This window comes from Puma concolor, chromosome C1, assembly GCF_028749965.1.
Source record: "Puma concolor isolate L17-30 chromosome C1, mPumCon1.1.hap2, whole genome shotgun sequence".
Taxonomy (NCBI): Eukaryota; Metazoa; Chordata; class Mammalia; order Carnivora; family Felidae; genus Puma; species Puma concolor.
This window is the reverse complement of record NC_141674.1, coordinates 53,565,014-53,591,862: the sequence shown is the minus strand read 5'-3', so window position 1 is coordinate 53,591,862 and position 26,849 is coordinate 53,565,014. Positions and strand designations below refer to the sequence as shown.

Sequence of the window (26,849 nt, the reverse complement as noted above, 5' to 3'; positions counted from 1 at the left end):
GTAAGGAATATATTTTTGGTCTGTGACTCAATAAACACACACACACACTTCAGATATTTCTGAAACAAAAGTATTAGTAACTGAAACTCCTGCCCTATGCAATGCACTCTGATATTTTCTATTCTATTTCATTGTGTTTTTTTAGGCTGATACCAACCACTAACCTAATTTCATGACCAGTGACTCAAATCAAAGTACAGGAATTATATCAGGAGCTCCACTGTAAGATACTACAATGTTCTGTTTTGTTTTTGATTTTCATACAGACTTTATTTTTTCCAACTATGTCTAATGCAAAATTTTATAAAGTCTTAAAAATTTTCTTTCATATTGAAGCACCTAAATACATAAAGCAAATATTGACAGAAAGCAAGAAATTGACAGTAATACAATAATAGTAGGGGACTTTAACACCCCACTTACATCAATGAATAGATCATTCAGGCAGAAAATCAATCATGAAACAGTGTCTTTGAACGACATATTAGGGCAGATGGACTTAACAGATATATACAGAATATTCCACTCCAAATCAATAGAACACACATTCTTTTCAAGTTCACAAGGAACATTCTCCAGGATAATCATATGACAGGATACGGACAAGTTTCAATAAATTTAATAAAATTTAAATCCTGTATCTTTTCTGATCACAATGGTATAAAACTAGAAATCAATCACAAGAAAAAAAAGTGGAAAAAAACACAAAGGTGGAAGCTAAACCACATGCTACTAAACAGCCACTGGATTTCTTCAATGAAGAAATTAAAGATGAAATTAAAAATACTTGAAGACAAATGAAAATAAAAACACAATGCTCCAAAATCTCTGGGACACAGCAAAAGCAGTTCTAAGAGGGAAATTTATAGGGATACAGGCCTACCTCAAGAAACAAGAAAAATCTCCAACAGTCTAACCTAACACCTAAAGGAATTAGAAAAGGAAGAAGAAACAAAGCCCAAAGCCAGGAAAGGAAGAAGATATTAAGATCAGAGCCAAAATAAATTAGAGAGTAAAAAAAAAAACAACAGAAAAGATCAATGAAACCAAGAGATAAAAGATCAACAAAATTGATAAACCTTTAGCCAGACTCATCAAGAAAAAAAAGAGAGGATACAAATAAATATCAGAGATAAAAGGGGAATTAACAACTGACACCACAGAAATACAAAAGATTGTAAGAGAATACCACAAAAAATTTTGTCAATAGAACAACCTAGAAAAAATGGGTAAATTTCTAGAAACATACCATCTTCCAAAACTGAATCAGGAAGAGATAGAAAATCTGAACAGACCAATTACTAGTAACAAAGTTGAACTGATAATGAAAAACTTCACACAAACAGAAGTCCAGGACCAGATTGCCTCACAAGTGAATTCTACCTTTCATTTAAGCAAAAATACTGATTCTCCTGAAACTATTCCAAAAATAGAAGAGGAAGGAAAGCTTCCAAATACATTCTATGAGGCCAGTATTACCCTGATTTAAAAAAAAACAGAGACACTACAAAAAAAAAGAAAATCACAGACAAATATTCCTGGTGAACAGATGCAAAAATCCTCAACAAAATATTAGCAAGCTGCATTCGGCAATACATTGAAAGGATCATTCACTTGGATCAAGTGGGATTTATTCCAAGGAGACAAGCAGGTTCACATATTCACAAATCAATCAACAAGGATAAACCACATTAACAAAACAAAGAAGTCATACAATCATCTCAATAGATGCAGAAAAAGCATTTGACAAAATTCAACATGAACTGATGATAAGCTCTCTCAACAAAGTGTGTTTAGGGGATACATACCTTAACCTAAATAAAGATCATTCATGAAAAACACACAGCTAACATCATACGCAATGGTAAAAAACTGAAAGCTTTTTATCTAAGACCACAAACAAGACAAGGATGTCCACTCTTATTTAACATAGTACAGAAGACCTAGCCACAGAAATTAAATAAGAAGTAAAAGTCATCCAAATTGGTAAGGAAGAAGTTAAACTGTCACTATTTGTAGATGGTATGATACTATACGTAGAAAACCTGAAAGATTTGACCAAAAACTATTAGAATAAACGAATGCAGCAAAGCTGCAGGATACAAAATTAATACACAGAAAATAGTTGCCTTTCTGGACACTAATAATTAAATAGCAGAAAGAGAAAGTAAGAAAACAATCTCATTTATAATTGTACTAAAAAGAATAAAATGCCTAGGAATAAATTTAACCAAGGAGGTAAAAGACCTGTACTCTGAAAGCTATGACATTGATGAAATAAATTGAAGATAACACAAACAAATGGAAAGATATTCCATGCTCCTGTATTGGAAGAGCCAATACTGTCAAAATGTCTACACTACTCAAAGCAATCTACAGATTTAATGCAATCTCTAACAAAATACCAACAACATTTTTCACAGAACCTGAACAAATAATCCTAAAATTTATATGGAACCACAAAGAACCTCAAGAAGCCAAAGCAATCTTGAGAAAGAAGAATCAAGCTCAAAGTGTTACAATCCTAGCTTTCAAGATCTACTACAAAGCTGTAGTAATCAAAACAGGATGGTACTGGCAGAAAAACAGACACATAGATCAATGAAACAGAGGGCCCACAAATAAGCCCATACCTATATGGTCAATTAATCTATAACAAAATAGGCAAGAATATACAATGGGGAAGACAGTCTTTTCAATAAATGGTGCTGGGAAAATTGTACAGCCACATTCAAAAGAATGAAACTGCACCTTCTTACACCATACACAAAATAAACTTACAATGAACTAAAGACTTAAATGTGAGACCTGAAACTGTAAAACTCCTAATGGTTGCAAAAAAAAGGCAGTGATCTCTTGGACATCACCCTTAACAACATATTTATGGGTATGTTTCCTTAGGCAAAGGAAACAAAAGCAAAAATAAACTATTGAGACTACACTAATTTGCTTGGCCAAGGAAATCATCAACAGAACAAAAAGACAACCTAATGATTGTAAGAAGATATTTGCAAATGATGTATCTGACAAAGGACTGATACCCAAAACATATAAACATATACAAATCAACACCAAAAAACAATGTGATTAAAAAATGGGCAGTAATGGGCAGTGCCTGGGTGGTTCAGTTGGTTAAGCATTTGACTCTTGATTTCAGCTCAGGTCATGACCTCACAGTTTGTGAGATCAAGCCCTGTGGCAGGCTCTGTGCTGATAGCATGGAGTCTGCTTGGCATTCTCTCTCTCTGCCTACCTGGCATTCTCTCTCTCTCCTACTCTCACTCTCAAAATAAATAAACAAACATTTCTTAAAAATGGGCAAAGGGCCTGAATAGACATTTTTCCAAAGAAGACATACAGATGGCCAACAGATACATGAAAAGATGCTCAACATCACTCATCAGCAGAGAAATGCAAATCAAAATCATGAGATATTACCTCACACCAGTCACAATGGTTAGTATCAAAACGACAAGAACTAAAAGTGTTGATGAGGATGAGGAGAAAAGGGAACGCTTGTGCACTGTTAATAGGAATGTAAATTAGTGCAGCCACTGTGGATAGCAGTATGGGGGTTCCTCAAAACATTGAAAATAGAAATACCATATGATTCAGTAATTCCACCACTGGGTATTTACCCAAAAAAAATGAAAACATTAATTTGAAAAGATACATGTTTGCTGCAACATTATTTACAACAAAGATATGGAAGCAATCCAAATGTCCATTAATAGATGAATGCATAGAGAAGATACGGTGTGTGTATATATATACATATATATGCACACACACATGTATATATACACACATATAACAGAATATTACTCAGCCATAAAAAAGAATGAGATCTTGTCATTTGCAACCACATGAACAGACCTAGAGGGTATATTGCTAAGTGAAACAAATCAGAGACAGAAAGATAAATACCAAATGATTTCACTAATATGTGGAATCTAAAAAAACAAATGAATAAACAAAAACAAATGGGGGGGGCACCTGAATGGCTCATGTGATGGAGCATGCAACTTGGTATCAGGGTCATGAGTTTGAGCCCCGTGTTGTGCACTGAATGTGCTTTAATAAAAAAAAAAAACAAAAAAACTCTTAAATACAGGGAACAAACTGGTGGTTGCCTGAGGGGACATGGGGGAGTGGTGAGTGAAATATATAAAGGGAATTAAGAGGTACAAACTTCTAGCTATGAAATAAGTGACGGAGATGAAAAGTACAGCATAGGGAACACGGTCCATAATACTGTAATCATGTATGGTTACAGATGGTGACTACACTTACTGTGGTAATCACTGAGTAATGTATAGAATTGTGGAATCAATATGTCGTACACCTAAAAAAAATATGTTGTACATCTGAAACTAATATAACATTGCATGTTAATTACACTGCAATTAAAAAATAAACAATACAAAGCCTACAAAAATTTACTATAACATCACAACGTATTAGGACATTCTTTATAAAAATGAATGTTTCTAGTAAGATACATAGATACATTAATAATGCCCACATTTAGAATCAAAGTGAAACCAGATGCTTAAAAGTGAAATCTTACCTGTTCTCTTATTTCTGTCCACATAACAATACTTTAACTCATAGTCTTGTAATAAATCATGAACTTCCTGAAAGAGACAAAACACGAGTTCAAATAAACACATGAATGCAGTTAGTGGATAATCCAGCTGTATTAGCCAATCATTACTACCACCACCATCTGCCATGTACAACACCTTCCACGGATCTCCATTATTTAAATTAAAGGCATTCCAGGCCCACCAAATATAACATCAACCTACCTCTCCAACTGTATCTCCCAGTACAGGATCTGCACACAGATCCTGTTTCTGCTCTATGAGCACGATCTCATGAGGATGCCATGCACAGCCCTCATTCTGAATCTCTGCTCATGTGGATACCTTGACCTTGCGTGGGACAAAGATATCAATACTTGTAAACTTCATCTGAAACCACACGCATCCTTTGAAATCCCAGTTCAAATATTCTTTCATGAAGTTTTCTCCAATTCTTTCCCACAGGACATGACTTCTCTCACCTCTACACTAACAATGATCATACTTTTTTAATGCCTGTCTTATAGAAATAATATTAAACATTTCTCTTTGTATATCACATACTGAGTTTTTAACAAGTAATACACTTGTAGATGCTGTAGTACCAGCCTAGAGAATAAATACAGTTAGACTGCAAACCTAGCGATCCCTGGGTATGAAACAATAACCACCACAAGGTACACGTGTGGTTCAATTTATTTCCACTTGGCTCCCCAAGATGTTGAAACTGGCTTTCCAGTTCATTCTGTTTCCATTATCAATCCAGTCTGAACTTGCTTCTTCTGGTATGACTTTCACCCAGCTGGGGTCCTGAAAAAGCAAATTTATATTCCCAATCCTCCTGTTAAATTGATAACACTTGAGTATGGGAACTGTATTTCATAGATTTGTATAGTACCTGTACTGCTTTGCATACGCTAGGCAGTCAAACATACACTAAACTGAAAATAATTATTTTGTCATTGAATTGATATTTGGCCTTGAAAGTTTACTAATAATACACAACAGATGCAATTATTATTTTTTAAAGGAACTGGACTATCATGTAGGTGGACATTCTGATCCTGGATGGAGGGTTACAGCCAACCTGCTCTATATTGCACATAAATAAATTAAACATACACAAGTGCTGGTATGTTGAGTTCACAATAGAAGCGAATTTACTCAATGATAATAATTCTTATTATTGCCATTATTATAGCTAATATTCATTTAGCTTTTACTTAGGTACCAGAGCAAGGGTACCTCACTCCTTTTATTAAAAACCAGGAGGGGCGCCTGGGTGGCTCAGTCGGTTGGGCGTCCGACTTCGGCTCAGGTCATGATCTCGCGGTCCGTGAGTTCGAGCCCCGCATCAGGCTCTGTGCTGACAGCTCAGAGCCTGGTGCCTGTTTCAGATTCTGTGTCTCCCTCTCTCTCAGACCTTCCCACATTCATGCTCTGTCTCTCTCTGTCTGAAAAATGAATAAACGTTAAAAAAAAAATTAAAAAAAAAACAACAACCAGGAAACCAGAGCAGAGAAAAATCAAGTAACTTGCCAAAGTCATACTAACTTGCTGAGTGGAGATTCACCCATCAGTCTGGTTCCAGGGACTACAACCTTAACCTCTACACAATACCACCATATTCCTTCTAAAATTAATTAAAAATAGTATACTACCACTAAGAATTACAAAAACAATATCATTAGTGCCCTAGTAAGAGATCATATGGAAACAGAAAATAAATACGTGGGCAGTTACAAATTGAGACATATTTTCCCCTTTAACGCAATGTAAGTGGGGGGGGGGGGGGTAGGGGAAGAGTGACATAACAGGCAAAATATAAAAACATAATGTTAGGTGAAGAAAAGATAATCACCTATGGTAAGAAAGAAAAGAAAGTTGATAATTTAGTATTCTTTATTAGTAAGTCAAAATTAGATATATTTTAAAGTACATATACTACCAATTTTGTGAAATATGGTTTGATGAGTTATGTAGTAGTATGATCAATATACATATCTTACTATGGTAATTTTTTATCTTGTAAACTGTAATGTTTTCTTGGACTTAAAAAAAACATATAGTGTATTCATTAAGAAAGTGTAATTCTCTCAATAGCATAGCACACACATCTTGCCAATCAGCTAATACTTAATATAGAAGGTGGTACGCTTTTAGTCACACAGACTTTCATCTCTCCTTTCAGTAGTTAACAGCTGTCGAGCGCCAGATTAAGAAAACATGACACTGCTCTTCACATTATCAACTATCTGTAAACAAATGACACGTTATGTTCCTCATTCAGCTGAATTACCTGAGAGAGATCTTAAATATTCAAAGATGCATTTTGCAACTTAAAGTTTTTATTTTTAAAATACCTCTATTTAAAATTGTAACTTTTCTATGTATCAGATGTGGCATACAGATTTTGCCAGCTGGGAAACCTTACAAGGCTTCTTGTAAAGAAAAAAAAAACGATTATTTTTCTCCATGCCCTGGTTGTTTTGACCCAGGCAAAAGTGGGTCACCCCTCAATTTAAGCCTTGGTAAGTTGGCCAAATTAAAAACTTAAAACCTGAAAGAGAGCCCTAACAACCATTTGCCTAAATTCCACTATGCTCTACAGAAGCACAGAACCCAAACAACTGAAATTGTATCTCCCTATTCTAATAGCTTTATGACATTTCTATTAACTTATAAGTTAATTTTAAGGAATGAAGTAGCACCTTTGATGAAAACATTTTGTCTTCTGACCAGGAATATCAGTTACAAATTACTTACAGTAAGATAAGTTCATCAAAATTGATAGCATTAGGGGCGCCTGGGTGGCGCAGTCGGTTAAGCGTCCGACTTCAGCCAGGTCACGATCTCGCGGTCCATGAGTTCGAGCCCCGCGTCAGGCTCTGGGCTGATGGCTCAGAGCCTGGAGCCTGTTTCCGATTCTGTGTCTTCCTCTCTCTCTGCCCCTCCCCCTTTCATGCTCTGTCTCTCTCTGTCCCAAAAATAAATAAACGTTGAAAAAAAAAAATTAAAAAAAAAAATTGATAGCATTAAACAGCTTTAGTAACCTATCTCCAGGCCACGTTCATTATCACTGTCTGGAATTAAATGAAAGTTTTGCACAAATGAAATATTTCCTGGGGAGAGAATTGATAGCCTTAAGGAAACCCAGCCTTAGGTTTTTTTTTTTTTTAATGTTTATTTTTGAGAAAGAGAGAATATGAGTGGGGAAGGGGTAGAGAGAGGGGGTTCAGGGGATCCAAAGTGGGCTCTGTGCTGACAGCAGAGAGCCCATTGTGGGGCTCGAACTCATCAACCACGAGATCATGACCTGGGCCAAAGTTGGGCATTTAACTCACTGAGCCACCCAGGCGCCCCAACCCAGGCTTAGTATTAAACATGAATCACATCACCTTCTAAACCCTTCTCAGACTTACTTTCATTAATTTTTTTTTTTTTCCCTAAGAAAGGCCTTCACAGATTTCAAATTCTACTTTTTTGGAATAAAAAAGGAAACATTTTTGCTAATTTGCCTTTAAAATTTTAAGTGATTTGATATTATAAAGAGATTATCTGTAACACATATTAAGTTATGGGGCATAATAATGAAATAAGCATCTAGGAACTCACCACCAAACCTAAGAGAACATTAGCAACACTGTTCCACTGACTTTTGCATTCATTTGCTAGGCTCATCCCACCCTTCCCCTATGGCTGGAGTTGCTCACTTAGGTATGCATCTCCAAACAATATGTTGTTTTACTTGTTTCTGAGCTTTAGAGAAATGGTATGGTGATGCTTTTAGTTTTCTGTGCCTTGCTTTTGTGTGTGTGTGTGCTTTGCTTTTTTTTTTTTTTTTAAGTAAGCTCCATGCCCAACTTGAGGTCCAAACTTACAGCCCTGAGATCAAGAGTCAGACGCTCTACTGACTGAGCCAGCCAGGTGCCCTGTGTGCCTTGCTTTTTATACTCAATAATATGTTCCAAAAATTCACTCATGTTCCACCTGGCCATTCATTTATTCACTACTGTTTGATATTCCATTCTAGGACTATTTTTCTATCAATGAATATTTGCTTTCTAGGTTGTTGTTTTGCTACTTACATATTTTTAAAAAATTACTACCACGGCACCTGGGTGGCTCAGTCGGTTAAGCGTCCAACTTTGGCTCAGGACATGATCTCATGGTTCTTGAGTTCGAGCTTTGCATCAGGCTCTGTGCTGACAGCTCAGAGCCTGGAGCCTGCTTCAGATTCTGTGTCTCCCTCTCTCTTCCCCACCCATGCTCCCTCTCAAAAATAAACAGTAAAAAAAATTTAAATAATAAGAGAAAAACAGCAGATGTTGGTGAGGACGTGCAGAAAGATGATCTCTTTTGCACTGCTGGTGGGAGTGCAAACTGGTGCAGCCACTCTGGAAAACAGTATGGAGGTTTCTCAAAAGTTAAAAATAGAACTACCCTATGACCTAGCAGTTGCACTACTAGGTATATATACAAGGGATACAGGTGTGCTGTTTTGAAGGGGCACATGTACCCCAATGTTTATAGCAGCACTATCGACAATGGCCAAAGTATGGAAAGAGCCCAAAATGTCCATCAACAGATGAATGGATAAAGATGTGGTATATATATACAATGGAGTATTATTTGGCAATCTAAAAGAATGAAATCTTGCCATTTGCAACAACATGGATGGATCTAGAGTGTATCATGCTAAGCGAAATACATCATTCATATGACTTCACTCATATGTGGAATTTAAGATACAAAACAGATGAACATAAGGGAAGGGAAACAAAAATAAAATAAAAACACGGAGGGGGACAAACCATCAGAGACTCTTAAATACAGAGAACAGAGGGTTGCTGGAGGTGCTGTGAGTGGGAGGGGGGATGCGCTAAATGTGTCAGGGGCATTAAGGAGGACACTTGTTGGGATGAACACTGGGTGTTATACATAGGGGAAGAATCACTGGAATCTACTCCTGAAATCATTATTGCACTATATGCTAACTTGGATGTAATTAAAAATAAAATAAATTAAAATAAAAGTAAATTACTACCACATTCTTATAAATTTTATATATTTCCTAGTGCTCGTGTACAAGTTTCTGAAGAAATGAAATTCCTGGGCTGCACATATGCAAATAATCATCTTTGTATGAAAGTGCCAATTTGTTTGCTGGAATGGCTGTACCAGTCTATATTCCATCAGGAGGATGTGAAAGTCCTGCTAATACATATCCCTACAATGCTTGGTGTTACCAGATACTTGTCAATTTCATGGATATAACTGTACCTCACTGTGATCTTAACTTGTATTCCCTTGATTACTAAAGGTAGAGCTTGTGATAGTTACTTTTAGGTTGACTTGGCTATAGTATCCAGCTATCTAAACATTAATCTAAGTGCTGCTGTGAAGGATTTTATAGATGTGGTTAGTATCTACCATCAGTTTAAGTAAAGGAGACAACCTTACATAATGTGGGTGGGCCTCATCTAATCAGATGAAGGCCTTAACACCAAAAACTGAGGTTTCCTGGAGAAGCAATCCTGCCTCAAGACCGTAGCATCAAAACATGCCTGACTTTCTAGCCTGTTGGTGTGTGTGACAGATTCTAGACTTGCCAGCTCCCTCAATCAATCAATCAAGCTCTCTCTCTCTATATATATATCTGCATATAGTATAAATACATTTTAACATGAATATTATACATGTATCTCTGAAGAACTTTAACTGATGTAGGCATCTTTTCATGTTTATTTGCCATTTATTTCTCTTTCTGGAAAACACTCATCTTGATTGCCATTTTTCTATTGTATTTGTCTTTTAATGACTTGTAGGAGTTTTTTTTTTTTTTTTAAACATATTCTGCATACTAATCCTTTGTTGGGAACTGTATTATAAATGTATTCCCCTGCTATGTGGTCTGTTATTTTATTTGTGAATTTTTCTGGTGAAGAGAAATGTATCATTTTAATCAAGCCAAATTTATTAATTCTTTCCTTTACCATTTGTATTTTTTGTACATTAAGAAGTCCTTCCTGAGGCAGGTGGGTGGCTTGCACAGATAAGCCTCTGACTCTTGGCTTCAGCTTGGGTCATAATCTCACAGTTGGTGAGCTCAAGCCCCACTTCGGGCGAGCATGAGCCCCTGCATGGGGTGAGCATGAGCCCTGCTTTGGGTGAGCCCCACTTCTCTCCCTCTCTCTGCCCCTTGCTCACCTTCACCCCCCACACTGAAAAAAAAAGAAAAAAAAAAAGAAATCCTTTCCTACCCAAGTCCTAAAGACATTTTGTGTTCCAACGATTTTTAAATTTCCCTGTTGCTTATCAGTTTTCAGTCTGTTAGCCCATATTATGCTAGCTACAATTTCCAGTACAATCTGGAATGGAAGTGATGCTGACACTGCTCCTAATCTCAGAGGGAAAGTTCTCAGTAGTTCACCATTGAATATGATGGCTTTGGGTTTTCTAGATAATCTTCAAGTTTGAGTTCTCTTCTATTCCTGATTCCTATGAATTTTTACTAGGAATGGGTGTTAAATTTTATCAAATGCTTTTTTTGCATCACTCGTGATGCCTTAAGTTCCATCTTCGTGCCAATGATCTCTAAATTCTTATTTCCACTTTCAAACCTCTCTCTTAGGCTCCAAACCTAGATATGCTATTGCTTGCTTAGAACTGCATTTGCATGTTGCACATCAGGTAATAATTTTTTTTGGCCCAATGGAGGGTCTATCATATATTATCTTTCATGATACTGCCTGAGTAAATGTGGTATTAATTTTAACTTTGGTAAAATTTTAGCAACTGTAAATGGAGCTATTATGTTGGGAAGTTCATTTGAATACAAACTTTTTGCCAGGGGAACATTCTAACTTTGTCTAAAAAAATTAATACACTTTTAGCTTTTCTTATTATCAAAATAGTAATAATAATGATAATTTACGGAGTGCTCACTGTATCCCAGGCAATTTATAGATATTATCTCATTTAATCCTATTTAACCCAGATTAGCTAGATTTTAAAGCTGGATTTTATTATCCAGATTTTAAAGATGAGGCCATTGAGGCCTAGAAAAGTATAGTGACTTACAGTATAGACAGTATGCGATTGATCTAGGATTCAAACCCAGAATAACAGACTCTAGAGCAAACACCGTGAACTACTAAACTATATTGTATCTTAAGTATCAGCACTACAAAAATAAAGTCTAAGAAATATACATTCCCATCACATTTCTAAAACTTACTGCATCACTTACCTCCTAGCCTTAGAATGAGGATTAGGCCAAGAACAAAGTTTGAAAGATAAAAACAAAAACAACATAGTGTTACTTTTTGACAGCTAGAAATAAGATTGCATCACTACCTTGGGTTAATTATTTCAATGGATCCTCATTTCCCTTAAAGTAAAATCCAAACTCCCTAATATGGCTTATAAATGTTTCATCATCTGGTCCTCATATAGCCTTTCTCTAGTGCTTGTACACATTTAGGGGAGGGAAGTGGATGCACACAGCAGACAGCAAGCTCTCTGGGGTCTTTTCTTCTGAGGATCCTTCTCCTGCTGGATCAGGGCCCCACCCTTACAGCCTTGTTTAACCTTAATTACTTCCACAGAAGCCCCATCTCCAAATATAGCCACACGGTGAGGGGAGGGGGGCTAGGTCTTCAACATATGAATTTGGAGGAACACACACATTCAGTCCATAACAGGTGCCTTCATGAAATGGCTGGTTCCAGGGCTGAAGCACAGAAAGTGCAAAATAAGCTGCAACATCTTATGTTGAAAACAAAGGAAATGCTTGGCAAAGGATGGGGACATGTACAAGGACCTCAGACCCTTCCCATAAGTGTGTGCTGGAATTAGTGACTTGTTTCCAAGGAATCGTGAATGGGAAAGATTGTGTCTTTACAGGAATGACACAGAAGACATCACCTTATGCAAATGATCAAGGTTAACATCACTGGTAGTAAGTCATGTTCTCCCTGAAATGATGTTATCAGAAGTACACCTCACCTCTACGGAATTCTTACCAAAATTCCATAACCCTAATCTCTCATGAGAAAAACATCATACAAACCAATGTGGAGGGGCATTCTAAAAGATAGCTAACCAAAGCTGTCAAGGTCATAAAAAGCAAGGAAGAGAAACTGATGCAGAATGGAGACCAATGGGACATAGTGACTGAGTGCAATGTGGGCCCCTGAATTGGATCTTGGAACAGAAAGACGACATAAGTGAAAAAACTAATGAAATCCAAAGACTGAAGTTCTGTTAATAATAATGTACCAATGTTAATGTCTTAGTCCTCACTAACGTACCTTGAGTATATAAGATATAACATGAATGGAAACTGGGATACATGGGAACTCTATCTCATATCTTTGCAATTTTTTCTGTAAACCTAAAATTATTGCAAAATAAAAGACTGAAGAAGAGGACATAGGAGCCAGCTTGAAGAAGCTCCCACTGCTCAAATCTAAAACAATTTAAGCATGAAAATAAGTAATTAATGAAGTATAACCCATTGAGCAACATAGAACCCATGAGCCTATTTTTAATATAAATAAATAAATTGAACACTTGAAAGGGAATAGAATATTTACACAGTCTTAATTAAAGTATCCTCCTTTAAAATCCTTATTGATTACAAAGGGAAATCTCTGCATGGAGAAGATACCACTTTAATAAAAGTCAAAATGATCAAAGTTAATTTTACCAACAATGAGCCAAAATCTAAAATGTGTACCACCCTGTCCTGCCAAGGATAACTCACTTGAATCTAATCATGAAGAAATATCAGACAACTTCAAGTTGAAGGACATTCTACAAAATAACTGACCCATCTCATCTTCAAAAGGGTCAAGGTCATAAAAGCCAAGCAAAGACTAAGGACTTATTCCAGGCTAAAAAAGACTAAAAAGACACAACTAAGTGCAATACATAATTCTGAACTGGATCCTTCCACGATGAAAGACATTAGTGGGATAACATTAGATCCAAAGCAGTTATCCTAGTGATTTGAGGATTAGGTGGCAGTTATTTTTACTTTCATAGTAGTGATGTAGTTATGTCAGAAAATGTCCAAATTTGTAGGAAATACACAATGAAGGACTCAGGGTGGTAAAACATCATGGCGGTACTCACTCTCAAACAGTTCAGGGAGAAAAGTTCTTTGTATTGTACTTTTCTGTATGTTTGAGGTTTCAAAACTTTCCAGATTCACATGTTCTTGTTTCTTGCCATTACCTACCTATACTCTAGATAAGGCTGTAAAAAGCCCACAGGATATAAAGTCAGGGAAATGGAGACGAATCTGCACTCAAAAGCAAGCAGTTAAACTTGTGGGTAACAGAAGATCCAAAGTCCAGAAAATAAAAGCTGGGAGCTAAGAGAAGAAAATTACAGTAGTGGGTTGAGGAAAGATATAAAGCCCAACTGGCTGGGGCAAAAGGGGTGGGATGAAGTAGGTCAAGGTGACAGGAAGAGAGGCAAAGTATACGCATACAAATACAGGCTTGAACAAATTCAATGAGTTGTAATGCTCTTTTGGCATTCCTGTGGTAACAAACAGTTAACAGAAAGCTTCAAACACAAGGAAAATGCATGAGTACAGGGGAGTGATAAGTTCACAAACCTAACGATAACGATAGTAAAAATAAGCACAGAATTAGGCACTAAATGCATAAAAAACAAGTTTAAGAGTCCACAATGAGCTAGGGACTCAGAAAACTAAAAAAAGAGAGAAACTTCTTTCTTATCAAATACTTATTGTGAAGAACACTGACCAGCACAATGGGCAACTGTCTTCCCATGTTTTAAAGAGAAATATTCTTGGGGCACCTGGGTGGCTCAGTCAGTTAAGCATCCGACTTCAGCTCAGGTCATGATCTCACGGTTTGGGGGTTCGAGCCCCACATTGGGCTCTGTGCTGACAGCCCAGAGCCTGGAGCCTGCTTCGGACTATTCTGTGTCTCCCTCTCTCTCTGCCCCACCCCTGCTCACGCTCTCTCTCTCAAAAATTAATAAACATTTAAAAAATGTTTTAAATTTTTAAAAATAATAAAGAGAAACATTCTTCGTATCAGTCTCTGACATTTAGTACATGTTAAGGAGAAAATAATACACTGCAATTCCTTGTAAACCTCCGTGCCAGGCATAGTGCCTCAAGTGTCCATTGGTACTGCTGGGGAGGCTGGAGAAGAATGAGCTTTTACAACAAACATGAAGTGACTCAGTTGACTTTTTTAAGAAAGAAAATTAAGGAGATTGATTTATATTCTTGCCCAGATGGAGGATCTGGCATAAACATGGCCTACAACAGATTCGGATGAAAACTCTTTGAGCTCTGGATCTGCTCAAATGGTCCATACTCATGTGAAGTCCCAAAAAATATGACCAAATTATATTAGCCTGGAAAGGCACTTCTCAACCTGGGTCTATAATTCCCCAGGGAGATCAGGCGTAAGTTACAAGAGATCCATAATCTCTTGAAATTACATGCAAATTTCTACGTGTCTAGGAATATTAAACACTTTTCCTGGAGAGAGCGTTTATGGCTTTCAACCTACTCATAAGCCATAAACAGTTGACTGATTGAATTATAAGTAAATGGAGTAACATCACTGCCAAAAAAGCCAGCACAATCTTACAATGCAAAATTTCTTCATTGTGCAAGTCAGTCATGAATACTTGAGTATGTCAGACATATTAATAGAAGTCTAAAATTTTAGAACAAAGTAGGCGGGTAATCCTGTTTTAAATTTCCCTTGGAACAATGTGTCAGGCTCTAGGTGAAATATTTGTGACACAAAGGTAAATATTACATAATTCCTGTCCTTTGGAGGACACGCTACAGTGTGTGTGGAGAAGAATTGTAAGTATAATACAGTGTAGGATAAGAATATGAGCTTTGGAACCAAACAGACATTAGTCTTTTTACCTTACCACTAATTAGTGGAATGACCTTTGGCAAACTGCTTAACATCAATTTTGCATCTGTTTCCCTATCAATAAAATGGAAATGAGAAATTCTGATTTTTTTTTAAATTAAAAAAAAAATTTTTTTTAATGTTTATTTATTTTTGAGACAGAGAGAGACACAGCATGAGCAGGGAAGGGGCAGAGAGAGAGGGAGACACAGAATGTGAAGCAGCCTCCAGACTCTGAGCTGTCAGCACAGAGCCCAATGCGGGGCTCGAACTCACAAACTGTGTGAGATCATGACCTGAGCTGAAGTCGGACGCTTAACCGACTGAGCCACCCAGGTGCCCGGAGAAATTCTGATTTTAGAGTCTTGAAATGAGGGGTAAGTATCATGTAAACAAAATATACAGTGTCTGGCAATAGTAAGCACCCAATGAACAAAATTTTTTATTGTTGCTACAGATATCTAAAGGAGAAAGAAATTTGTTCTTGCAGAGGGATTACTGGAAGATCTCAATTAGACAATCATACTCAATTTTGCGTGCCACATTTTAAGATATACGATAACAAAGTAGTAGTGGTGTGCATTCAGGGAAAAAGAATTAAGTCTGTGAGGAAATTTGGACTCATATCTGAAAAACTAGTGGTTTGAAGGAATTGAAGTTGTAAGTTAAAAAACAATATGACAAATTCTCTATTATGGGAGGGGAAAAGTTGGATCAAGAAATCAAAATTTCAGGGAAATTAATTTTATATATTCAGTATAAATAAGACACTAAAGCTGTCTGAAGGTAAAGTAGGATACTTTACTAAGCAGTGATGTCTTTGAAAGTAAAGGTGTTAAAAGTTCACGGGTTGAGAACTTTAAATTGGATTTATTTATGCAGTAAGCAAAAGAGTTAGATAAAATATCTTCTGCCATCCCTTCCAATACTGAGATTTTACTTTGTTTTTTTTTTTTTTTTACTTCTATATTAATTAGCATACTATTGGTTGGTAGTAACGTAAGACCCAACTTGAAATCCATGAAATAAAAGGAATTAGTGGCTTGCATATGTATGAAATCCAGAGCTAAGTTTCAGATATAGCTTGACCAGGGCTCTAGCTCAGCTTTTCTCTCTCTCTCTTTTTCCTCCACCTCAGTCCAATCCCCCTTTGGATGTCTGCTCTGTCCTCAGATAGCCAGCAGCAATCAGGGCAATGTGCCTCTGCATTCGTATCCAGTAGGAAGAGAACTCCTTACCTTAACAAGCAAACAAAAGTCCTAAGCTTCTTGTTATATTGGGTTGAAGCAATCACTACAGTCAAGGAACAATGATATAGTGACTGGCTTAGGGGGCCCATGCTTTAATTCTCATGCCAAAAGGGAAGAACACTGCTTATTGGTTTATGTCACCCAAACCAATGGGGTGACTTCTATCAAACGGACTCAAGTCATATAATTGCTAAGTAATGAGGGAGGGAAAGAGTCTCAAAGGAAAATCTGGGTTCTATGAGGAAAGACGAGGGAAAGAAAGGAAACTGGGTAGGCAACAGCATCAGGTTCTGAGCAAGAAACACCGCATACTCAAAAACTAAGTAATTGAATTTTTTTTAATGTTTTCATTTTTGAGAGAGTGTGAGCGAGCGCGCAAGTGGGGGCAGGGGGGGGTGGGCAGAGAGAGAGATGGAGACACAGAATCTGAAGCAGGCTCCAAGCTCTGAGCTTCTCAGCTCATGATATCATGACCTGATATCATGACCGTGATATCATGACCTGAGCTGAAGTTGAATGCTCAACCAATTGGGCCACCCAGTCACCTCAAAGATAATTTTTTAAAGACACTATCTACAAAGGCTTAAAAATTAAAAAAAACTATGGTTAACAACAGTCTCCCATAACCCCTGGCAGAGGGATTATGATTACAACAACCCAAAGAGCTTAGTTGGATGGTGTGCCACTGGAAAGGAACTGTGACCTTTGAAAGAGGAAACAGCCAACCCAAGGTATCCTGGTAGAAAGGGAGCTGGGTGAATAAATGCTCCAATCTAGCTCTCTTTCACCCTTTAATCTCCCACTGGTGGCTCTGGCCAAATGGAACCAGAAATTAGAGGATGAGAGAGCCTGGTTAGTGCAATCTACAGTAAGATAAGCCGCCCAGGACACAGCACAGGTGAGAAGGATGGAGACAGATCTGGAAGAACAAATGAACGATACTCAGCACAGTGACCAAGGACAATCATCTGCAGATAATCATAAGCCAAAATATAGAGACAAGCATTCCAGGTGGTCTGATTTTCCCACTTCTCATTTATTACCCCTCTCCATACACATCCTCCTCTTAGACAAGGCAACTGCCTCCCCAGGCAAACAAAATACAGCGCCAAGGTTTCAGACAAGCAATCATAGAACATTTAAATTTAGAATTTTGTTTTCTCTATTTGCATTTTAACCTTCCTTTGTCTTGTTTCAGCTGGTCTAAGTAGAGCTAAGCATAAAACTTTCTGCCCACAGTTAAGAAATGGGTTCTGAAAGCTCCTAAGGACTGCTGGCTACAAAGTAGGGAAGATAAATCCAAACAGAAGTAGTAAGAGACAAAATTCAGGGGGCCAGAGGGACCCCTTTTCAGCAACAGCCTTCCATCAGAGATGATCTCATTTAATGCTTCCCTGATGTTCGTGATCTTGTTTGTTTAAAGAGCAATTGCCGTAAGTACAGCTTTCTTGAGCGTGGCCATAAGGCACAAGTGTACCCGTCAATGACTTGAAGCTGGAAGAGGCTGTTGGTGCACAAAGCTGTTTAGATGTTACTGTACTATTTAGATCAGCTTAAACTTCAGAAGCATCAGAAACCTCAAATAGCTGTTAAGGTGCTAACCGACAACACTAAACACCATCTGCCATGTTATTCTATGGGAAAACACGTTGCAAGTCCAAAAAATAATTTATAAACATAAGCTGGTCATTAATTAGGAAATGGCCTATAAATCACCTGAGATTTCTTTAGACTGCTTGTTAACATCCAGCATCGTGACACTGACCACAAAGGACTCCTCTTCTTGAATATGTTTTCAGAGCAGAGAACAAGCATTGCTGAAACACTCTGCAAGAATTCCTGCCAAGACAGAAACTTACCGAGCCAGGGGCAACCCAGAAGTCTCGAAGATGTCCCTCTAGCAGCTTTCAGTGTCCTTGTTACATTGGGAATAATAAAGCATACAGAAAAGAACCCATCACGCAATTCTGATTAACTACACTAGGAAACAGATAACTTTTAAGTTGTGTAAACTACGCTAAGTAACTACACTAAGAATAACAACTTATCAAGAATGCAAAATGGTATTCTCAATAAGAAAGAATATTTTCAAAATGTAAAAATATCCCAGTATTATTAGGAAAAAGTGAGTAATTGCGCTCTTGTGAAAAGAGACAGTAATTACTGATTATTAGAGAAAACAAATAATGTATATTTTTAAATCTCACAGTTAGGGGTGCTGTGAGACTCACTTGGTTAAGTGTCCAACTTCAGCTCAGTCAAGATCTCAGGATTCGTGGGTTTGAGCCCCACGTCAGGCTCTGTGATGACAGCTCAGAGCCTGGAGCCTGCTTCTGATTCTGTGTCTCCCTCTCTCTGCCCCTCCCCTGCTCTCTGCCTCTCTCAAAAATAAATAAACACTGGGGCGCCTGGGTGGCGCAGTCGGTTAAGCGTCCGACTTCAGCCAGGTCACGATCTTGCGGTCCGTGAGTTCGAGCCCCGCGTCGGGCTCTGGGCTAATGGCTCGGAGCCTGGAGCCTGTTTCCGATTCTGTGTCTCCCTCTCTCTCTGCCCCTCCCCCATTCATGCTCTGTCTCTCTCTGTCCCAAAAATAAATAAACGTTGGAAAAAAAAAAAATAAATAAATAAATAAATAAACACTAAAAAAATTATTTAAAAAAATCTCACAATTGGGGCACCTGGGTGGCTCAGTCGGTTAAGCGTCCGACTTCGGTTCAGGTCATGATCTCACAGTTCGTGAGTTCGAGCCCCGCGTCGGGCTCTGTGCTGACAGCTCAGAGCCTGGAGCCTGCTTCACATTCTGTGTCTCCCTCTCTCTCTGCCCCTTCCCTGCTCATGCTGTGTCTCTCTCTGTCTCAAAAATAAACAAACATTAAAAAAAATTTTTTTTTAAATCTCACAATTAATGAACACAAAATATGTGAGAAAATGCTATAGGTTTCTGACAAATACAAAAGAAACACAGGAATAAGTAGCTTTTAAGAAGAAAATTAACTGGAACTTTCTACCTTTGGTGGTTTGTTATTCTAAAAAGTGCTTAGTTGATAATACTATGCTTTGAAATGGACCTCGGTGAATTAACCATCAAGCTTCTCATTAAGTATTATAATAGAGTACTTCAAAATGAAAGTTAATAACGCCCCGAGTGAGACAATACAACGTTTTGTTTCTATTACTAACCTTGGCTGTTAGCCCTAAGCCCTTCACATTTTCTCTTAATTACACAATGAAATCTCTTCCAGATTCTAACTTCTAAACAAAAACAAAACACATGTACACATACATAACATTTAGGAGAAAACTGAGTGAATTCAAACAGTATAGAGAATAAATGCCACTGTCTTCTCCATTTTGAAACCCCAGTAACAATTCGTTTGAAACAGAGCCAGGTTAACCAACAAGTGTAAACAATCTATAGAAAGTGCAACAAAAACACATATTAGAACATTACCTTAAAATAAAATTCTAAGTTCATAGTTGCAAAAGACTATCCACAGACACACATTCACAACGGCTATTCTGAATAAGAACCAGCATTTAACACTGTTTATTATTCACTATAATTATTAGAAATGTTATTTGTTATAAAATAATCACTAAAGTTACATTCCAAAACACAAACATTCAAAGACATTTCTATAAATATTCAAATCATAATGTTCTGAAACACTTCGGCATGTAGGTAGGTTGAAAAGGCTACAGCAGAATCCAAGGCATGACTAATAAGAAAGGAGACTGCAAATGTAGGCAGGGGCCAAGTTACAAAAACCCTAGAATCTTATATTTCTATCCTATTATGTCATGCCTTTCAACACAAGGTCTGAGTACTCCATGGTAATAAAGGAGCACAGAAAAACACAGGATGGGGCGCCTGGATGGCTCAGTTGGTTAAGCGTCCGACTTCAGCTCAGGTCAAGATCTCATGATTTGTGGGTGTGAGCCCCCCATCAGGCTCTGTGCTGACAGCTCAGAGCCTGGAGCCTGCTTCTGATTCTGTGTCTCCCTCTCTCTCTGCCTCTTCCTTGCTTCTCTCTCTCTCAAAAATGAATAAACATTAAAAAAAAAAATCATAGGATAAATATGTGCATCTTCCATGTCAAGTTTACGAGAAAAAGTTGGAAGGCAGTGAAACAAGTTTAAGTCATTGTTTTTACATTAAATCCAAGTTTACTAGAACATAAAATTAACACGAATTTTTCAGTCAGAACATGAAGTTTCAAAGCAATTTCACTCTTGGAATAAGCTAATTGAGCTTCACTATTCCTTATGATTTGAGGAAAAGAGACAAGTTGAGGGACATTTGAGGAAGATTTTGAGAATGTACAGCTAAACTTTTCCTTCTCTTTTTTTCCCTCTTTTTCTCTTTTGAGAATGCAGAGCTAAACTTTTCCTTTCTTCTCTTTTTTCTCTTTTTCTTTTTGTAGTAGAGTGACATTCTTGGATTTGTGCTTTGAGGAGTTCTCTCAAGGGAAGCAATAAGCAGGATGGGCTAAAACATAAGACACAGGACAATAATGAGGGTAGATGACAAACAGAAAAGCTGTACTAAGTCTAGGCAAGAGATGACAAAGGACATGAGCCAGAGCTGAGACTATGAAAACACAGAGGGCTAAGAGGATTCGAGAAAACACAGGAGACCAACCAGACAGCAGCACCTGACTGCACTGTAACTATTCAATGAGACAGCTTCTGAGAACTGTTTTTACCTAAAATTAAAATTTGAGTAAGATTTATGAAAATCAAGTTTAATAAAGAAAACACCCTTGCTTTAAAAATGTTCAAAGAGTATTACTAGGCTCCTATTCATCAGTTAGCAATGTAACTTTTCTAGAGACATAACTATACAGCTTGAGAACCAGAGTGAGGAATGGCCTTGATCTTTAATGTAATATTCTAGAATAAATGAATGAATGAACCTAGAGAGTCTTCTAGAAAAGAACAAGAATTTGAGCATTTAAAATATCTTACTACTTAACAACTGAACAAAAAATAGTAACCTTTTCCTAAACCATATTAGTTGTTTCATAAGGAGTAAATTGGTAGTTTAGCCAAGCAATAAAATGCTAAAAGGCACAACAGAAAATTAAAGTTAAATCCTCATTTTTAAGTTGACAGTAAGCTGCAGCCACTGAGAAAGACATTAGAATTAGACATTAGAATTTTTAAGGGAAATAAAAGATAAAATATAAAAAAATCCTTGCAGGGGCACCTGGGTGGCTCAGTCGGTTAAGCGGCCGACTTTGGCTCAGGTCACGATCTCACACTCCGTGAGTTCGAGCCCCGCGTCGGGCTCTGTGCTGACAGCTCAGAGCCTGGAGCCTGTTTCAGATTCTGTGTCTCCCTCTCTCTGACCCTCCCCCATTCATGCTCTGTCTCTCTCTGTCTCAAAAATAAATAAACGTTAAAAAAAAAAATCATTGCAGAATATATTCATAAAATTACAATTTAAGAGTAGATTAAGTGTATGTTAATTTTATTCAACCAATAAAAATAGCTATTCTCAATCTAATTAATCTAAAGACTTTCAACTGCTTTTAAAAATTAGCATTCCTGGGGCGCCTGGGTGGCGCAGTCGGTTAAGCGTCCGACTTCAGCCAGGTCACAATCTCGCGGTCCGGGAGTTCGAGCCCCGCGTCAGGCTCTGGGCTGATGGCTCAGAGCCTGGAGCCTGTTTCCGATTCTGTGTCTCCCTCTCTCTCTGCCCCTCCCCCGTTCATGTTCTGTTTCTCTCTGTCCCAAAAATAAATAAACGTTGAAAAAAAAAAGAAAATTGTTAAAAAAAAATTAGCATTCTTTGGTCTACTGTACTTAATTAATTAACACAGACCACTGACAGTTATGATTGTGATCAGAAAACCAGCAGAAATACAAGTACAGAAGATGACAGAAAAAAAAAACACTACTCAAATGTACACTGACATGTTTAGATTTTAAAACTACATATCAGAAATATTAAAAACATTTTATAATATAAATCAGAATAGAAAAAAAATGCTAGAACAAGTCTGGAAATTAATCTCTAGTTCCTAACAACTTTTGTTTTTAGATGAAACTCTTCAATTCTCAAAAAATGTGGCATAAGTATTTAACGTAAAACTTTAAGATACTTGCCAGCAAGTATCTTAACTCATCTAGACCTTACTCCAATTTTATTCAATAGTTTATACTTGCTACTTTACAGAAAATTCCAAAATTTAGGCTAAAGATAAAGTCATAACAGAGAAAGAATACCTCAAAAATACAAATCAGTAGAATTCTCAAAAAACCTCCATTCATCACTAATAGCAATTAAAACGGTTCCCATGTTTGGACCCTTTTATTTATTTATTTTCATGGCTCTTAATAAGGGAAATGAGAGATACCGAAAGAAAAACAAGAATAGAGCAAACTGTCCAGACTTTTGTGTCTAAATATTTCTAGAATGCGAGGGAATGTGGTAACAAAAGAAAATTAAGACACTTCTCCATCTCCCTTTTCCTAGATTACACACAGAGCTGCTATTCCTTCAACTTTTTTTAATGCCACCTGCTTCTTCCAGGCCTCCCTCTTACTGAGCCCCTTGCTTTCTTCTATTTGCATGGGTAGGGGAAATTTGCTTCTATGAAATCAGCCTATTGCAGGTGTTCTTACAGGTAGCATCACAAAATCTTACCTGACATATGGGAAGTGGACAATGATAGAAAGAGCTGAAGGAGGGATGAGCTATATCGTATTGACAGAGTCTTTTTACATTGCGTTTTGAAACAAAATGGCCCCTCATGCATATGGATTATAAGGTTATATGCTCTCATTTATTGTGAATGGCTATGTAAGGTCTATTTACAAAATAGTGAGGCACTGCTCTCATTATTTTACGGGTCTTACTGCAATCATCAATCGCCAGCCCACTTACAATTCCCGGTATCCCCTTATAGAAGGAACTACATAAATCTACCCAAATCTGCCACCACCAGGACAGCCTACCCTCCTCCATCCACACGAAATATATAAATTCAAGCTATATATGAAATATACACAAACATCTAGACAATTAAGAAACACTGAAGAATCAGACATGGTTTTTTTTTTTTTTTGGTAAAACAAAAATACATATGTATACATAGACATAGGGAAAGGGAGAAGAATAGTACCTTACGTTAACAACGGCTGTCTTTAAATATCAGAAATACGTAAATTTTTCCTTGCCACTGGTGACAACATGGATGGACCTGCAGGGTATTATTATGCTAAGTCAAATAAGTCAGACTGAGAAAGACAAATGCCATGTGATTTCACTTATATGTGGTATCTAAAAAACAAAAGAACAAAACAGAAACAGACTCATAGACACACACAACTTGGTGGTTGCCAGAAGGAACAAGGCGGGGGGGGGGGGGGGGGGGAGGGGATGGGTGAAACAGGTGAAGGAGATTAAGAGGTACAAACTTCCAGTTAGAAGTACCTCACGGGCAGGAGAAGAACTGTATCGGGAAACCAGTCCATAACACTGTAATAACTTTGTATGGTGACAGATGGTAACACTGTAGTGAGCAATACCTATTGTACAGAAATGTCCAATCACTATGCTGTATACCTGAAACTAATATAACCATTGTGTTAACTATAGTTCAATTAAAGAGAAAAAGCACAGGTGATTTCTATTTCCCCTCTTTGCGCTTTTCTGTATTTTTTCCCTTTTCTACAACGAGGATGTAGACTTTGGCAATAAGGGGGGGGGAGGGGGTAAAAAAGATGCAGTTTCTGATCTTAAAGCAACAGTTAATCTGGATCAAAGACACAAAGTAGCCTATCTTTAAGCCTCCTCAGAGTCACTGAGTAACAAATCCTCCAGTACTTGGCATGACAGAAGGTGGCCGCAAGGTTCCCCAAAGCGCAGCGATAACCTCTCCATTCCGGGGCCTTGGTAAACCGGGGGGCGGGGACGGGGGCAGAGTTCTTTCATACAAACTTGGGCAAGTGCTTCTGCAACAGCAAAACTCACTTTCAGCTCTCCCGTGACCCCGCCCCCCACGGCACACCCAAGGCCGGAGGACCCCAGGGGGGAGCCCTCTGCCCCTCCCAAGGTGGCCCCGAAAACTTAGCCCCCCAAAACTGTGCTCCTCGGCTCACTTCCACTCTCCTTCACTTCCTTTCGCCTACTCTTTCCCCGACTTCTCTCCTCCCACACTCACCCAAGGGCCACAGGGGAAGGAAAGAGCGGGGCGGACTGAGGGCAGCCGCCCCCGATTCCCGTGACCTTGGACCAGCCGATTCGCCTCTCGGAGCCTCAGTTTCCTAATGTGCCACCCGGCCCGGGGGCCGCAGCTCGGAAGCCTGGGGGCTTTGCAAAATCCACAGACGGTTCTAACTCTGCAGCGACGCCCTCCTTCCCTCCACCGTTCAGGCGCCGGGCACCAGCTCCGACACCCCCGCGCAGCTTCCCTCGGAAGCCCTGCCCCGATGTCCCCGGGACGGGCCGCCTCAATGTCCTATCCTCGTACCTGGCAGCTGCTGTCCTGGGGCAGGTTTTTCACCAGGATTTTCCTGCGGTTGCTCAGCTCCCGGCGCATCCGCTGCAGCCGCGCGGCGACCTCCTCGGGGTGCAGCGCGCTGGGCGCGGGGCCCCGGGCAGGGTCCTCGCTGGCACCGGCGGAGGGCCCCGGCCCCGACCCCGCCGCGCCGCCCAGGCCCGCGCCCCCCTCGCCGCTGCCGCCTCCCGCCGCCGCCATCTTCCCGGGCGCCCCGCGGCTGCGGGCTCCTCCGGAGGCTCGAGGGGAAGCGGAGAGAGAAAGCGGGAGGAGGCCCGGGCGGGGGCGAGGCGGGCAGAGGCCGCAGAGTGGGCCCGGCCGCGAGGGGGAGGGAGGCGGCGCCGCAGCCAGCAGCCGGCGGGCGGGAGAGGAAACCTGAGCGCCGAGGAGGAGCCCGAGAACCACCTCGCGGGAACCTCCCCCTCGGCCCCCAGCCCCCGCGCACGGGCGGCGCCCATCCCTCTCGCCCGCCCTGCGCGCGGGTGGGGGCTCGGGCGCAGCCACCCGGACACCTGTGCGGCCGCGAGTGGGCGGGCGGGCTCCCCTCCTCGCGAGGCCGTAGCGAACGCCCGGGCTAGGGCTCTGGGGATGCGGCCCCTTAGCGGCAGCTTCCCCGGGTGGCGACTCGAACCCTGCGCGGCCCCTCCACGTGACACCCAGCTGCCCCGGGCTCTCCTCGAAACTCCCGCGCTGGGGCGGCTCGGGGGCTGCAGACGCCGGTTCGGGCTCCCCAAACCCGGGGAGGTGCCCTGCAGGCTCCCGGACCTTAACCTTTTGTGCTCAAGATGTGCATATTTGGCAAAGAAGTTTGAGTTTACGATGAAAAATAAAATTTGAGATTTTCTAGGTAGTACAAAGATATTCTGGAGGAAATGTTATGTATTTGGAAAAATCGGATAGCAAAGTATTTTGCTAGCTGTGCACGAGAAAGCCTGTGCTCCTCACCGGTCCCTGTCGGAAACTACTAAAATGTAAAAAGCCTGGATGGTTGCACACACAACATTATAAAGCGATCCTGAAACAAAGACTAACATGGAAGAGGAGTTACGGCAGGGGGTTGGAGAATACCCTAATTGAAACTGGGGGAGTGACATTGTAGAACTAGATTAGGCCAAAGTGATGTTATCAGATCAAACCATCAGCACCCTTTGGCGCCAGCCCAAATGAGTATCAGCAGAGAGGACTACGCATCTAAGTGTGTAGCATGCAAATTTATTTGTAAAACACATAAACCCTGTTGAACACCAGTATTATTCCGGTAGGGGAAAATATTTTAGATGAAGGTAACCGAAAAGTAAAAACAAAGCATTAAAAAATACTATGCATTCAGTACTTACACTGCGCCTCCACATAGTTCTAAGTGCTTTACATATATTTCGACTAAACTTTATGATAACGCAGTTGTGTTTAAGGTTCTATTTTCCCCACTTTACACAGGAAGAAATTGAGTCTGGTCTGCTTAATTCTAAAGCCCAATGCTCTTAATAATATAAAAAGATTCCCCTGTAATCCCAAAATAATGGCCCTTAATATTCCTGAATTTATTCTCTACCAATAGTAGTTAGATCATTTAAATGATTC

General features: G+C 39.2%; 1 protein-coding gene across 6 annotated transcripts in view; it reads right to left on the bottom strand.

Moving 5' to 3' along the window:
- Positions 1-25,681, bottom strand: part of RAVER2 (ribonucleoprotein, PTB binding 2) — a 100,980-nt gene extending 75,299 nt beyond the window's left edge. For 2 of the 6 annotated variants that reach the window (XM_086717202.1, XM_086717205.1), the window contains exons 1-2: positions 25,242-25,675; positions 4,571-4,637 (exon numbers count right to left, since the gene is read on the bottom strand). In XM_086717202.1, the coding sequence (XP_086573328.1) occupies positions 4,571-4,637; positions 25,242-25,469 (295 nt within the window). In that variant the 5' untranslated portion in view covers positions 25,470-25,675. Of the gene's footprint in view, positions 1-4,570; positions 4,638-25,241 lie in introns of all 6 variants that reach the window. The other 4 variants (XM_086717204.1, XM_086717203.1, XM_086717206.1 and 1 more) reach the window with 4 other exon arrangements.
- Between the last annotated feature and the right edge of the window lie 1,168 nt (positions 25,682-26,849).